This window comes from Aureococcus anophagefferens (assembly GCF_000186865.1).
Source record: "Aureococcus anophagefferens unplaced genomic scaffold AURANscaffold_15, whole genome shotgun sequence".
NCBI classification, from domain to species: domain Eukaryota; class Pelagophyceae; order Pelagomonadales; family Pelagomonadaceae; genus Aureococcus; species Aureococcus anophagefferens.
In genome coordinates this window covers 820,896-836,436 of record NW_008705575.1, presented here as the reverse complement: position 1 = coordinate 836,436, position 15,541 = coordinate 820,896, and the positions used below count along the sequence as shown (strand labels likewise).

General features: G+C 72.0%; 2 protein-coding genes across 2 annotated transcripts; one reads left to right on the top strand and one right to left on the bottom strand.

The window, feature by feature from the left end:
• Positions 1–1,874: 1,874 nt before the first annotated feature.
• Positions 1,875–2,342, bottom strand: AURANDRAFT_28936 (hypothetical protein; the record flags this gene model as incomplete). Its single annotated transcript, XM_009040483.1, has 1 exon — positions 1,875–2,342. A coding segment is annotated over one exon (468 nt), but the record flags the coding sequence as incomplete, so codon positions are not given.
• A 3,034-nt stretch (positions 2,343–5,376) lies between these two features.
• Positions 5,377–15,273, top strand: AURANDRAFT_65595 (hypothetical protein; the record flags this gene model as incomplete). Its single annotated transcript, XM_009040505.1, has 8 exons — positions 5,377–6,647; positions 6,935–7,141; positions 7,653–9,476; positions 9,782–9,965; positions 11,261–12,577; positions 12,865–13,377; positions 14,062–14,253; positions 14,695–15,273. The coding sequence occupies 8 exons, from the start codon at positions 5,377–5,379 to the stop codon at positions 15,271–15,273; spliced, it is 6,087 nt and encodes a 2,028-aa protein (XP_009038753.1).
• Positions 15,274–15,541: the final 268 nt, after the last annotated feature.

The following is a 15,541-nucleotide window of genomic DNA, read 5'->3' as shown; positions in this document are numbered from 1 at the left end:
CGTCGTGGGCGGCGGCGAAGATGGCCTCGACGCGCGCGAGCGCCGCCGTCGCGTCGCCGAGGCGCCGCGCGGCCGGCGGCGCGGGCGCGGGCGGCGGCGCGTCGGCGATCTCGGCGGCGTCGGCGGCGTCCGCGGCCGTCTCGGCGGCGGCCGCTTCGGGAGCCGCGTCGGCCGCCGCCGACGGGGACGCCGCGGCGTCGCTCGCGACGGCGGGCGCCGCCGCGTCGGCGGCGGCCGCCTCGGGAGCCGCGGCGCTCGCGACGGCGGGCGCTGCCGCGTCGGCCGCGGGCGCTGCCGCGTCGGCCGCGGGAGATTCGGCGGCGTCGGCGGGCGCCGCCGCATCCGCGGGCGCTGCCGCGTCGGCGGCGGGAGCTTCGTCGGCGGCGGGCGCCGGCGCCTCGGCGGCGGCGGCGGCGTCGGCGGCGTCGGCGCCGCCCTCGCGGGCCTTGGCCGCGGCGCGCTGCGCGCGGCGGAGGGCGCCGAGGAGGAGCTGCTTGAGGAAGGTCGGGTCGTGGCGCGCGCGGCGGTCGAGCTGCTTCTGCGCGCGGACCGCCGCGAGGTGGTCCTTGACCTTTTGCGCGTGCGCGAACGCGAACGCGCGCACGAGCTCGTCGACGCGCGGCGCCTCCGCCGGGTCGAGGTCGAGGGCGACGCAGACGGCGGCGGCGGCGCGGGGGCCGTCGTCGCGGCCCTTGCCCTTGCCCTTGCCCTTGCCGCCGCGGCCGCGGCCCTTGCCCTTGCCGCCGCCGGAGCCGCGGCCCTTGCCCTTGCCGCCGTCGCGGAAGCCCTTGCCCTTGCCGCCGTCGCGGAAGCCCTTGCCCTTGCCGCCGCGGCCGCCCTTGCCGCCGCGGAAGCCGCCCGTGCCGCCGCGGCCGCCCTTGCCGCCGCCGCGGCCCTTGCCGCGGTCGCCGCGGTCGCCGTCGCCGCGGTCGCGCGGCGGCCGCGGCGGCCGCGGCTCGCGGCCGTCGTCGCGCGGCCGCTTCCGCGGCATCTCCGGCACGGTCGGCGCGCCGGCGTAGGCCGGCCACGCGCCGAAGATCGGCGCCGAGGCAGCGGTCGACGCAGCGAAGGGCGGCGGCATCGCCGGCGAGGGCTGCGCCGGCGCCGCGGGTGTTGCCGGCGCCGCTGGTTGCGCGTTTTCCGCGTAGCCGGTCACGGGCTTGCGCTTCTTCTTCGCCGCTTGCAAGGAGGCCATGAACGAGTCCATCGCGCGCGGCGCGGCTGCCGGCGGTGGTGCTGCGGCTGGCCCACGCGGTGCTGCGCTGCCGAGATCGGCGAAGCTCAAAAATACCACAAGTCTTCGCGCCAAAACAGCTCGCTCAGCAACTCTCGACGCCTCGAGCGTGCGCGCCGACGCGTGTGCACTATGCCCATCTCCGTACCGTCGCGCCTGATCCACGGCGCCATCGCGCTCTACCACTTCGTCGGCGTCGTCCTTCTCTACAAGGGCTGGCCCTTCGTCGGCAAGGGGAACCTCGCGCAGCAGAGCAGCTACGGCCGCTCCTTCGTGCCCGAGGAGGGCTCGAAGGACTTCACGTGCTTCGGCCTCAACAGCCAGATCATCGTCGGCGTGCTCTACGCCAAAGTCGCGTTCTACGGCGACAGCAACCTCGCGGCGACGCTCTGCCTGCCGCGCTCGCTCATCGTCGTCCTCCACGCGGCCGCGGTGCTCCTCGGCCGCATGTCGTCCGGGTTCCTCGTCGTCGTCCTCGGCGAGGCCGCGACGCTCGCGTGCGTCTACGCGTCGCTGCCGGCGCCGTCGCGCGTGGCCATCCTCCAGGCGCCGCCGTCGCCGGGCCGGCTCTTCAAAACGCCGAAGCGCAAGACCGCGGCGAAGTCCCACCAGTCGTGAGCCGCGACGACGTAACGGCCGATTACTCGCGGCTGAAGAGGGACCCCTTCGGCGGCGGCGCGCGGGGCTCCGCGTAGTCGAGCAGCGCGCGGAGCTCGTCCCCCGAGCCCGCGCTCAGGACGCCGGAGCCGACGACCGCGGGGACGAGGTAGAGCAGCGCCGGCTGGCCCGCGCGGACGCACTCGTTCGCGTAGAACGCCGCGCAGAGGCCGACGGAGTACGCGACCACCGCGTTGCGGCGCCACTTCGCCTCGCCGCGCGCGTCGCCGTAGCGGCCGAGGAAGGCGACCATGAGCGACGGCAGCGCGACGTCGCCGAGGCCCAGCAGGGCGAAGGGGTTCGCGGACCCCGGCGCGTTCGGGGCCACGAGCTTCACCGGCGCGTCGATCTTCGTCGCGACGGTGACCATGATGTCCGACGCGAAGACGAAGAAGATGTCGTAGAAGAAGAGGCCGCCCAGGAGCGCCGCGCCGACCGCGAAGCTCCGGAGGGGCACGGTCCGCGCCGCGAAGAGCGCCAGGGACCAGCCCAGGAAGTTCGCCGCGCCGACCTTGACGACGAGGTCGTCGAGGCCGACGAGGCTCCCGCCGAGGTAGACGGCGGCGAGAATCACCGTCGCCGCGGCCGCCGCGGCGTTGGCCGCGTCGGCGGCGACGAGCGCGTCGAAGCCGTCGTAGAAGACGATGAAGCTCGCCAAGGACGCGAAGAGCGACGTGAGCAAGCGGTAGCCCAGCGACGGGTCGATCTTCAGCACGGTGATGACGAAGTAGAGGCCCGTGAGGCTGACGCCGGCGGCGACGGGCGCGAGCGCGGCCTGCTTGAACGTGAGCTGCTCCTCGGGCGGCGCGAGCGACGGCGCGCGGCTGCCCAGGTAGACCGTCGTCGCGCTCAGCGCGAGGAAGAAGACATAGTGCGACAGCTTGTCCGTCGTGACCACGGGGATGGCCTGCGCGGCGACGGCCAGCGCGTAGGCCGGCGCGTCCTTGGCCACCGGGTTCTCCAGCTCCTCCGGCGCGGCGCGGACGATGATGTTGTTGGCGGTCCTGCCGGCGTCGGCGGTCTTGCCGGCGGTCCTGCGCGCCGGCAAGTGTGTGTGTGGCGGCGGCGCGAAGGCGTGCACGTTGGCGACGACGCATGCTGCGAGCAGCAGCGACTTCAGTTGCGGCACGGCCATGCTGCGGCTGCACTATCTGGCTGCACTGAGGTCTTGTTGCACTTCAATTTGAAGCCTTGTTTAGCCCAAGGAGGAGCCCCCGGGCCCCGGAATCGATAATCGACCTGGGCGTCTCGAGTGGCCTCCGGCTGCGGCCCGCCCCCCCCCCCGTCCCCCGTGCGGCTAGCGGCGCACGCGGCATCGTCCCAGCGCCCCGTCTCGTCGTACTGATCCCATCTCGACCTGGGCACCGAGCCTCGTCTCGAGCCGCCTCGGCTGCGACCCGCGCCCCGCGCGACGCGACGCGACGCACGTGCAATGGAGGGCGGCGGCGACGACTACACGGGCGTGTGCGGCGTGTGCGGCACAGAAACTCCGCTAGTTTGCGCGAATTGCCGTTCCGTGCGCTTCTGTTCGAAGTCGTGCCAGAAACGGGCTTGGAAGGATCAGCATCGAGCTGTATGCGGCACTATCAAGGGAGTGCGAGCCCAGATCAAAGCCAACAAGCTCGTGGCGCGCGGGACGAAGAAGGAATATCGTGAGGAGCTCGTCACAATGATAGGAGAAAACACCTTGATCAAAGAACCTTCGTTCAAAGCAAATGGGCGCCTTCGTGGAAAGCAGCCGCGCTGCACACGGATCGGCTGTAATGCGCCTGCCGCCGTCGGCGTTCGTTACGTCAGCTCCTTCAATCCAGAAAGGAAACGCAGCACGTCCTGCGAATCTTGCTGGATCACGGTGCTCAAAGAAGCCTGCGATCACATGCGCGGAGACAAATTCGACCTACATCGGAAATTTGAGGGGATCGAGGACGCACACAAATATGTCCGGCCGGGTAAGCAGCCGGGGCCCGCGGTCACGAGGCGCGGCCCAAAGTTCAAGCAGGTTAGCGCCGGCAAGGCCTGAGTGCACATGCGCTCGACATGTCCTAGAACTGCGCCATCACTGGATAGAAAAATGACGAGTATGTTAAAAGCAACGCTAGACGAGGAGGCTGCTGTTCTTCTTGTTGATGGCGGCGCAGGCCTGGGCCGCCGCCGCCGCGGAGAGGGCCGCGCCGTCCTGCGGGGCCTCCGGGTCCGCCGCGCCGAAGACGCCGCCGAGGACGCCCGTCCGCGGCGCGGCGTTGGACAGGCGGTCGAAGAGCTCGCAGGCGTCGCCGACGTCGTCGGCGTCGATCTTGCCCAGCGTCAGCAGGAAGCGGAGCGCGAACTCGTGCCTCGACAGCGCCGCGCCCGGCGCGTCCGCGGGGAAGATCGCCGCGACCTTGGCCGCGTCGACGTCGCTCCGCTCCCCGAACCCGAAGGCCTCGAGGGCCTCCGTCACGTAGGTGATGCCCAGCTCCTGGCGCGGGTACGAGCTCAGCAGCCCGACGACGCGCGCGAAGACCAACGTCGCCGTCACTGCGTAGAACACCGTGAAGACCTTCCCCGCGGACGTCGACGCCTCGTCGTTGCCGTAGCCGATGGACGTCATCGTCTCCGTGGACCAGAGGCACGCGCGCACGTAGGACCAGTCCTCCATGGCCATGATCGCGACGGTGCCGATGAAGAAGACGACGAAGATCTGGAAGACCTGGTGCCCCAGCCGGCTCCGGAAGAAGTCGGCCTTCGTCCGCGCGGCGCGCACGATGCGGCTCTCGCCCGTCGCGCGCGCGGCGACGTCGTGGTGCAGCGTCTTCTCGAGCGCCGCGCCGTCGCCGTCCGCCTCCTGGAGCAGCAGCCGCACGTACGTGTTCTCCGCGGCCTCGTGGACCGCGGCGATGATGACGGCCAGCGCGACGCCGGCGCAGAGCACGCTCAGCCACATGTACAAGATGAGGTAGAAGTCCTCGCTGGACCCGTCGGACGCCTCGTCGGGGCTGCTGTAGCCGATCGTCGTCACGGTGATCGCGAAGAAGTAGAGCGAGTTGAGCAGCCCCAGCCCCAGGAAGTTGCCGTACCAGATCGTGTAGCAGAGCGCCACGGCCAACACGCAGGGCAGCGCGACGACGAGGCGCAGGCGCGCGTCGCGGCCGCTGCTCCGGTGGCTGTAAAAGGCCCGGATCGACTCGACGACGGTCTCCGGGCCGCCCTCGCCGGGCTGGAGCCCGCTGTGGCGCCGCGTCGACGAGGGGCTCATCGGCGCCACGGCCGGGTGGGGGTCCACCTTACTCGGCGGGGCTCGCGACGTGCCCATGACGCTCCCGTAGCTAGCCATCGTAAGCGGGAATGACGAGCGAAATTGAGAAACGCTGCAAGTTGGCGTGTGAGGCAACATGTGCGTCCCCTTCAATAACTAGTCAAACATCGACTCCACCGGCCAAGTTGAGGCATCTCGGAGAGGCGATAGAAGCGCAGCTCCAGCGCTGCTGCTCCACAACCTGCCGGCCATGCCGCCCAAGGAGAAGGAGCGCCGGCGCCTCGGCCCGCAGCGCAACGCGAAGAAGGCGCCGAAGAAGACGAGCGACGACTGGGAGAGCATCAAGGACGACGACATGCTCACGCTGCCGCCCGGCGCCGCGCCGGAAGAGAAGGAGGAGCCGCGCGACGACCGCTGGCACTGCCCGCCCTGGTACGACGGCGACGCGCGGTGCCTGCTCGTGACGGAGGCGGACTGGCTGGCCTACACGCGGGCGGAGGAGTTGCCCGCGGCGCCGCCGACGCTCGACAGGGGCGCGGACGTCGAGGCGCTCGTCTCCGGCTGCGGGTCCGTGCCGCCGTGCGTGTCCGTGCCGGCGGCGGAGCTCGGCGTCGCCTTCGCGCACGCCCGGAAGGACGGCCTCGTCCTCTGCGCCTACGCCGAGGAGATGGACGGCGTGCGGAGCCTCGACCTGCTGAAGCAGACGACGGCGCCCTCGATGTACGAGGTCGTCCGCGACCTCAAGACCATGCTCTGCGGCGTCGCGCGCGACCCGAGCTGGTGCGCGGCCCTCGCCATGGAGCTGGACAAGCTCGCGGGCGGCTGCGCGCGCCGCGTCGAGGCGTCGAACAAGCTGCGGGACGCGAGGAAGGCCTTCGAGGAGCGGCGCGGCGCGTTCCTCGCGTCCTTCGACGACAAGGTCGCCAAGTCGCTGCCGCTCGACGAGCACGACCGGGCCCAGCAGGCCGCCGCGGCCCAGATCGACGAGCGCCTGGCGCAGATCGACAAGCTCCTCGACCAACTCGCGGACGTCCCGCAGCCGCCCGAGCCCGAGCCCGAGCCGGAGCCTGAGCCGGAGCCCTTCCAGCCGTACCTCGACCGCGAGTTCGTCGACGAGAAGGCGCCGGACCCGGACTACGAGGGCGGCGACGAGGGCGGCGGCGACGCGGGCGGCGACGACGACGACGACTCCGAGAAGGAGGACGAGACGGTCGTCCTGCCGCCGCTCGCGCCCGCGCGCGCCGACGGCGCCGAGGTGACGCTGCCCAAGTACGAGCGCCGCGGCGAGTCGCGCCGCGTCGCGACGCCCGAGGAGACCGAGGCGCTGAAGCGCGGCCTCGAGCGGTCGGGCTTCACGCCGCCGCCGCCGCCGGACGCGCCGGCGCCGCCGGCCGAGGGGCCGAGCGCGCTGCTGGACCAGGTCCTCGCCATGATCCTCATGCGGCTCCCCGCGAAGCCCGACGTCTCCGCGGCGGCGCACACGGCGTGGCTCCTCCAGAAGCACACGGACGTCGTCAACCAGTGGCGCGACGAGGTCGGCGTGCTGCCGCGCGCGACGGACGCGCTCCGGCCCGAGGACCTCGCGCGGCCCGGGCGCGACTAAAGACGCCTTAGTGGCGGCGCGTCAGGTGGGGGTTTCGCTGGTTGAAGATGGTCTTGGGCCCGCGGAAGGCGCGCAGACTCGACTGGTACAGCTTGTCGCCGACGACCTCCTTGAACATGCCGCTGCCCGCGTTATTCTCGCGCATCAACGTCGACGCCAGGGATTCCGCGTCGTCGTCCAGCGCCATGTCCGCGTAGTGGCCCAGGCGCTGCCGCAGCTTCGCGCCGGGCCCGAAGTGCGCCTGCTGCCCCGCGCGCCACGTCATGGTGCCGTGGAGCGGCTCCGGGTTCGTCGACCGCGAGGACGCGTCCGAGGGGAAGCTCCGCCCGCTCTGGCGGCTCGACGCGCGCGAGCCGCCGGGGAAGCAGCGCGACCCCGGCCGCGAGCCGAGGCCCGTCGGGGACGCCGCGCCGTAAAAGGCCGGGTGGCCCGACGGGCCCGCGGCGACGTCGCTCACGGCGTTGGACCACTTGTCGTAGCTCGGGACCACGCGCGCCTTCCGCGCGAGCAGCCGCGCGTGCCAGAACGACGACGACCCGGCCGACGCGACGTCGCCCTTCTTGCTCTCCTCGTGGCAGCAGGCCTCCATGGCCCGCTTGCCGAACCGCGAGATCGTCGACGCCTGGCGCAGGAGCGGCTCGTTGCTCGACTCGAGGTAGTTCGTGCGGCTCCGCTTGTTGCGGCTCTGTTCGACGATGGGCACGAGGTCCGACGGCGCCAGGAGCAGCGACATCGGGCTGGCCTTTTCCGAGGGCGGTGGTTCCCTAGGCCGAGGGCGGCGCCAGGAGCGGCGACACCGGGCTGCCCCGGGTCGAGGGCGTCGGTTCGCTAGGCCGAGAGCAGCGCCATCATGCTCTCCGGGGGGCTGGGGAGAAGTTGCACCCAGGTGGGCAGCAGTATCCTTAATCACGACGTTATTGCAGCCCACCCCGGAGCGGCAGCGCTATGAGCGCCCCCGGCGAGGCGCCGCCCGAGGACCCGGTGAAGCGGGAGACGAGCATGACGGCGGCCGTGCTGCTGCGGCGGTCCCTCGTGGATAAGCAGATGGTCGACACGGAGGCGACGATCAAGAGCTACGAGGAGCGCCAGGACGACACGAAGGCCCAGATCATCCGGCGGCGCAACGCCCAGGCCGAGGTCTACGCCTTCGTCAACAAGCGCCTCGAGGAGAACTTCGACAGCATCGCCCAGCTCGAGACGTCCATCAACGCCGCCGAGGCCGAGGGCCGCGAGGCGCGGCGGCGCTTCGCGGAGGAGGAGGCGGCCGCGCGGTCCGCGAACGCGAAGGAGATCCACGCCCACGACGGCGAGGTCGAGCGCTGCGACGGCGAGCGCAAGGCCCTGGAGGCCTTCGCCGCGGAGCGGGGCGGCCTCACGGCCCACCTCGTCGCCGTCCACGCGCGGTGCGAGCTCGTCGAGGAGGAGCGCCGCGCGGCCGAGCGGAGCTTCCTCGGGTCCTGCGAGGCGGACAGGAAGATGCTCACGCGCGAGGCCGCCGAGGCCGCGGCCCAGGCGCGCAAGGTCGCCCTCGAGGACGCGAAGCAGAAGCTCGACAAGACCACGCGGCGCCGCATCGGCGAGCTGTCGCGCATGAAAAAAGAGCTCGCGCTCCACGCGTCCGAATCCGCCAAGCTCGAAACGGCCAACGCGGCGCTGAAAGCCAAGGTCGACGCGCTGTCGGCGTCGCTCCGGTCCGTGCGCCGGGACCACAAGGACCTCGCGAAGCGCACGTCGACGCGGCGGAGGAAGGAAAGGGGCGACCGCGAGCTCCAGCAGGCGGAGGACCGCGACGCGAAGACGCGGGAGACGCGCGAGCGCACGGCGTCGGCCCTCGCGGCGGAGGACGTCGTGCGCGACGCGGCCATCGCCGCGCTGCGGGCCGAGCTCGACGAGGCGTCCGCCGAGCGCGACGACGCCGCGAGGGAGGCCGCCGCGCTCCGCGACGTGCACGCGGCGACGTCGGGCGACCAGGACTTCGAGGTCGCGGCGCTCTTCGTCGCCGCCAAGCACGCGCTCCCCCCGGCGCCGCGGCCCCGGACCCAGCAGATCGCCCTCCCGAAGACGCGCGGCTCGAGCTCGAGAACCCCGAAGACGCGCGGCGCCCCGCGGACGGCCGGGGGCTTCTACGCTTCGGAGGCGAACAAGCTGCCGCGGCCCAAGCGCGACGACTTCGTCGAGCTCCTCTTCTCGCACCTCTACCAGATGCAGCAGATCCAGTTCCAGGAGCAGGCCGAGGCCGAGCGGCGCGCGGAGCTCCTGGCCGCGCGGCGCGCGTGCGCGGGCCCGCCGCTCGTCGACGGCTCCGTCGCCGACTCGCTCTCCGTGCTCAGCTCCGCGACGGAGAAGTTCGGCTTCGACGAGGCGAGCCTGGGCTCCGCGTCCCTCGACGTCGCCACGATCTCCTCCGGCGGCGACCGCTCCGTGCCGCCGTCGTCGCGGAGCCGCGAGAGCGGCGGCTCGAGCGCGCTCCCGCAGTCCGTCGCGTCGGGCAAGACGACGGGCGCGATGACGGCCGAGACGGCGGCCGTGCCGCACCAGAGCGACGTCATGTCGCTCCTCAGCGTCGAGGAGCGGTCCTACATGTCCCAGTCCCTCGACGAGGGCCACTCCGTCGGCGAGCTCGACGTCGACTCGCTCGTCAAGGGCGCGGAGAAGACCGCGCTCCTCCGGGGCCACACGCCGGGCTCGCCCCTCGGCTCCAAGCGCGACAAGCCCCCGCCGGGCCACTCGAAGCTCGCGTCGTCGTCGTAACGACTCTCGAGGGGATGCCCCGAAATCGGCGAATGGTTGCACATCACCTTGAACTTCAAATTTACCACGGGAGCGCGTCGGCGAGGCGCGAGCGGCGCCGGGCGCTCCGCGGCGACTCGTCGGCGACGACGAGCGCGGCGATGTCGTCGCTGCCCAGGTCCGACAGGCAGCCGCAGCTCGAGCCGGCGTCGCACGCGGCCGCGTCCGCGTCGTCGAAGGCGCCGGGCGCGTCGGGCGTCTCCGGCGCGAAGCTCGAGTCGTCGGCGTAGCTCGAGCCGTCGCCCGACTCCCCGTGGCCCAGGCGCGGGGAGTTCCCCGGCAGCTCGAGGCCGCCGACGACGTCGTCCGCGAGGAACGACGCGCCGTGCGTCAGCACGGCCTCGACGCTCCGCCGCGTGTCCTGCTCCGTCGCCGCGGAGCTGCTCCGCGGCGGCCGCGGCGACTCGGGCGCCCGCGCGGGCTCGCGGAACCGCTTCGAGCCGATCGTGATCGTCGGCCGGTGGCCGTCGCTCGGCGCCGGCGCCGGCCGCGGCGGCGGCGGCCGCCCCGCGAAGAAGCAGCTGTACTCCACGAGGCACTCGCGCACGCGCGGAGGCACGGGCGGCGGCGCGAAGGCGACGACGACGCACCAGTCCACCAAGACGTAGACGGCGATCCACGCGGCCTCGCCGAAGACGAAGGCGTCGACGGTACACGCCGGCTGGTGGCAGCTCGCGGCCTCGAGCTTGACGATCGTGAACGCCGTCACGCAGAACCAGACGCTCTCGAGGACGATGACGACGCTCAGGCACGTCAGCCGCGCGATGACCGCGCGGATCGCCGCCCGCGTCCGCTCGGACCGCGCCGCCGCGTCGCCGGCCCCGAGGAGCTGGCGCCGCACGTTGAAGCCGTGCCGCAGGCACTCGAGCATGAACGACACCTCGAGCAGGCCCCGCCCCGCGTGCTTCGCGAGATTCAGCCGGGACCGCACGCAGCCCCCGCGGTCGTCCGGGTGGTGCTCCGTCGCGCACAGGGACACGTTGAGGCCCACGGCGACCGTCGCGAAGACCTCGAAGCGCCGCCGACGGAACGCCGCGGCTGCCTGCGCCGCGCAGGTCTCGCCCGCGCGCCGCAGCGAGCCGGAGAATCCCTCCGCGGCGAGCTTCCGGCCCTTGAAGCGGCGGACCATGCCGTCGATCGCGTCGCGGTAGGCCACGCAGTACTTGAAGATGACGAGCTCGCAGCACAGGTGCGCGGCGCAGATCGCACCGTCGCCCACGGCCGGCGGGAAGCGCCGCGCGAAGCCGTTGATGTCCGAGAAGGCCACGGCCTGGCACGCGAGGCTCGCGAGGTGGACGTAGAGCACCTCCTCGAGCGCGTTCCGCCGCTGGTCGCGGCGCTCGCGCCGCGCGGCGCGGGACCGGACGACGCCGCGGACGACGAAGCCGCCGCAGACCAGCGTGTTCGCGAGGCAGAGCGCCGTGACGACGTCGAAGGCGCGGCGCGGCACGAGCTCGGCCCAGGACCGGTCGCAGTCGCGGCCCCAGCGGTAGAAGCCGCAGGGGTGGCGGTGCGCCGTCCACTCGCGGAGGCACGGCCGCACGCGCCACTCGTCGTCGCCGCCGTCGGTCATCGCCCCCGCCCCGGTCAAGGCGCCGGCGCTCAAGCCTTCTTTCTCACTCGCCCCTCCTCCTGCGTCCGTCTCGCGCCGTCGGCCATGCCTTTAAACTTGCGCATCGTGGGGCCTCCTTTTAGGGCTGCCTCAAGCATTTCATATTTTCTAATTTACCCATCGATGCAGCCCACTTCGGAGAGCAAGCTGATGGGGTGGAACGACAAGCTCGACGCGGGCCTCGCGCACTGGGTCGTCTGCGGGAAGCGCGGCGCCGCCGTGCGGTCCGGCGTGGCCATCGCGTCGGAGCTCGTCACGGTGCTGGCGCCAGGGACGGCGGTAGTAAGCGCCGGGGCGCCGACGGTCGAGGCCAACCTCGAGCGGCTCCGCCTCGTCCAGCCCGCGGCCGGCTACGTGTCGCGCAAGGTGCTCAAGCGCGTCGACGCGCCGGAGACGCCCGCGCCGATCAAGGCGCCGGCGCTCCCGAAACCGCCGTCGCTGAAGACGCCGGCGTCCGCGAAGCTGCCGCTCTACTTCGTGAACACGGACGCGTGCGGCGACCGCCGCGCGCTCCAGGAGAAGCAGTGCGCGGCGCTGGACATGGTGCCGCGGCGCGTCAGGGCCGTCACGCCGACCTGCGCCGCCTACGTCGCCGCGCAAAACGACCCCGCGCGGTCGCCGCACATGATCCCGACGGACGACGTCGCTACGGGCGCGGGCGCGAACGCGATCGTCCTAAGCTTCCTCGAGGCCTTCCGGGCGGCGGCGGCGGGCGCCGGCGACGCCCACGAGGCGCGCCTCGTGAGCGAGGACGACGCCCACTTCCCCGCGGACTTCCGCGCGCGCCTCGCGGTCCTCGCGGAAAAAATGCCCGCGACCGTCGACGCGGTCTGGCTCTGGTCCAGCACCTACGCGGAGTCCCGGGAGCAGCTCGGCATCCCCGAGCCGCCCGGCGGCCACGGCGTCGGCGCCTTCTACGAGACCTGGCCGCGCTACGCGCGCGGCGCCGGCGGCTGGAAGGGCGCGCTCGTCATCACGTGCCAGCCGGGCATCTGCCTCACGACGCGGCGCGGCGCGGCGAAGATCGCCGACGCCATCGCGGCGGCCATGGCCCGCGAGCGCTGGCAGCCCTTCGACGTGGCCATGCCGACGCTCGGGGCCAAGTCCGAGACCGACGCGTCGTTGCCGCGCATGGTCCTCGCGGCGGATTTGGCGTTGATGACGCAGGTGACGCTGAAGTCGGTCCGCGCGAAGGAGAGCCACAAGGCCGCGGCCCGCGAGTCGTTGCTCGCGGCGCCGGAGGCCGGCGCGCTCCTCGAGCGGTCGGCGTCGGGCGACCACGCCGCCGACGCGGCCCTCGGCGAGATCATCACGACGAAGCTCAAGCGCGCGGTCGCGGAGCGGAACCTCGTCAAGCAGCTCGGCCTCACGGAGAAGGTCGACAGCGGCGCGCTGGCGAACCTCCTCCGACCGAAGTCGGCGCCCCTCTCCAAGGACCCGGACACCGTCGCCCGCGCCACGGCCTTCACGGACGCCATCTTCGCCAAGGCGCTCTAGACCTGTTGTTGAAGCGCGCAATTTAAAACCAATCACAATCGATTGGCCTGGAATTCACCATGTTCTCGCTGCTAGCGCTCGCGGTCACGGCGTCCGCGCTGACGAGCCGCTGCGACGACCTGCGCTGGGCCGACCCGCGAGTGCACCAGCCCGTGAGCGAGAAGAACGGCAGCTTCACTGCGCAAAAAGGCTATTCGTGGCATATTCACTACCTGCACTACACACACGAGGAAGAGGCGGCCGTGCAGCGCTTCCAGCGCGACTTCTGCGCGGCGTTCGCGAAGTACGGCAAGGGCGGCAGCGTCGAACCGAGCCCCTGGGGCCCCAACTGCATCGCCGACGGCGCGAAATACATCTACGGCGCGTGCGCCGCGACCGCGCTCGCGACGCGGTCCAACGGGTGGACGTGTGGAAACGGCACCTGTCCGGTCGGCGAACCCCCGGAGGGCCCGTGGAGCACGTGCCAGAACGAGTTTTACGTGCCCGCCGTCTACATCGACGAGGTCGCGGGCTGGGTCCGCGCGTACGAGAACCTGACGATTCCCGTCATGCGCCATCCGAACAGCGGCTGCCAGTGGGGCGACCACTCGCCGGACTCGCGCGCCGAATTCCTCGGCGCGGCGCGGGTCCCGGAGATGTGCCTCTGGGGGCTGCCCTGCAACTCGCCGGGCTACGGCTGCGTCGACGGCATGTGCGGCGCGCTCGACGGCACGCGCGGCCACCAGCACGCGGCCGGCTGCGCCGCCGAGGTCCACTCATAGAAACACGTGAGAACCCCCCCCTTTGGCGCCTACTCGGGCGTGATGGGCCGGTCCTCGCCGGCCTTCATCTTCTGGAGCATGACGATGTAGTGGTTCGTCGGCGGCTTCTCGGACATGTCGGGGAACTTGGCGAGCTCCGCGCAGGCCGCCTCCATCGTCGTCGTCGCCTTGGGCAGGTCGCCGAGCTTCCAGACGGCCAGCGCGACGGCGCCCTGGAGCACGCCCGCGTCGGGCTTGTCCGGCGCCGTCTTCAGGAGGACGGCGACCGCGCGCTCCTCGACGGCCACGGCCTCGTCGCACGAGCCGATCTTCCGCAGCACGGCGCCGAGGTCGACGCAGGCCGCCGCCATGGACGCGTCGTCGGGCCCGCGGTGCTGCTCGATGAGCTGCACGCAGCGCCGCAGCAGCTTCTCCGCGTTCGCGAACTCGCCGGAGAAGGCCTTGACGAGCACGCCGGCCATCTTCTCCATGGGCTCCACGAGCTCGATGGACTCGGGCCCGAGGCGCTTCTCGAGGATCGCGTAGCCGCGCTCGTACATGGCCAGCGCCTTCTCCACGCCCTGCGCGTTCTTCTTTCGACTGCAGTCGCCCATGGCCACGAGCAGCGTCGCGACGTCGAGGTGGTCCGCCCACGCGGGCGTCGCGTCGTAGAACTCGAGGACGGCCTCGTAGCATTTCAAAGCCTCGCTAAGCTTGTTCGTGCTCCAGGGCGACTTCTCGTACTTCTCCTCGGCCTTCCGCGCCTTGTCGAGCTGCGCCTTCATGTTCGCCGGCAGGGGCTCCGGCTCGGGCACGGGCGCCGGGGCCGACGCGACGCTGCCCGACGCGACGGTCACGACCGTCGCGTTGCCCTCGGCGTCCACGGTCTTCGTCGACACGGCGCCGAGGTCCGGCTCCGAGCCGGACGCGGCCAGGGGCGCCGACATGACGGGTCCGCCTCTTCTCTCTCAGGACGGCTGCCCAGGTCAGGACGGCTGCCCAAAGGTCGAGGCGGCTCGGCGCTGAGAGCAACTCTAATCTATTGCGAAACTCTCCCGAGGCTCAATATAGGATTCACCATCGATTCAGCTTTAGCCTGTGGACCTCGACGTGCGCTCACTCATGCGCTCATCTCATGCGCTCTCCCTCTGCCCTGCCGGCCGGCGCGCCATGATTCACCGGCGACGCTGCGGTATGAGCACTCTTAACCGCGCGCGCGCCATGGTCGCCGCGCTGTGCTTGGCGTGCGGCACGACCGCCTTCGTCGGCCCACACAACAAACAACCGCTCCGCGCGCCGCCGCGCCGCGCCGCCGCGACCGCCGAGGTCGACGCGCTGAAGCAGGATCTGCTGACCTCCATCGGCAGGCGCGCCGGCGAGGCGGAGATCCTGCGGCGAGCCGCGCGCGTCGAGGAGACGGACGTGCGCACGGGCGACGTGAGCGGCCGCTGGGCCTTGGTCTACTCGACGCAGACGGCGTCGCCCCGGCCCGGCTCCGCGCTGCTGAGCGACCTGCCGCAGGAGATCTCGAACCGCATCTACGGCCTGCTCTTCAAGGTCGCGCCCTTCCTCGCCGGCGGCGACTCGCGCGACCGCGACGGCCCGCTCAAGGTGGCGAACGAGCAGGTCGTCGACGTGGCCGCGCGCGTCGTCGACAATCGCGTGCGCATCACGGCGCTCGGCCGGACCCTCAAGCTCCGCGTCTTCGGCTCCGCGGAGGCGACGGACGACGCGGACCGGCTGGCCATCACCTTCGAGGGCTTCGACGTCAACGACGTCGTGACGCTCCCGCTGCCGCGGCCCCGGGGCGAGATCGTGACGACGTACGTCGACGGCGACCTCCGGCTCTCGCGGGGCTCGCGCGGCGGCCTCTTCGTGCTCAAGCGCATGCCCGCGGGGTCTTAAGTCGGGGCGCCGACCTACATGGCGGCGAGGATGCCGGCGACGGAGAAGCCGGCCATCAGGGCCTCCGGCACGTAGTGCATCGGGTACTTGACCGGGAGCTTGGAGATGTACGCGGCGTTCCAGGGGTAGACGAGGCCGGTGAGCACGTTGTAGACGACGAGGGGCCTGCGACGCGTCGCGCGTGACGCGCGGAATCGCGCGGGACGCGGCGTCGCGCAGGAAGACCGTCTCCAGCGGCAGCTTCGTGAGGGACCAGGCCATCCACATG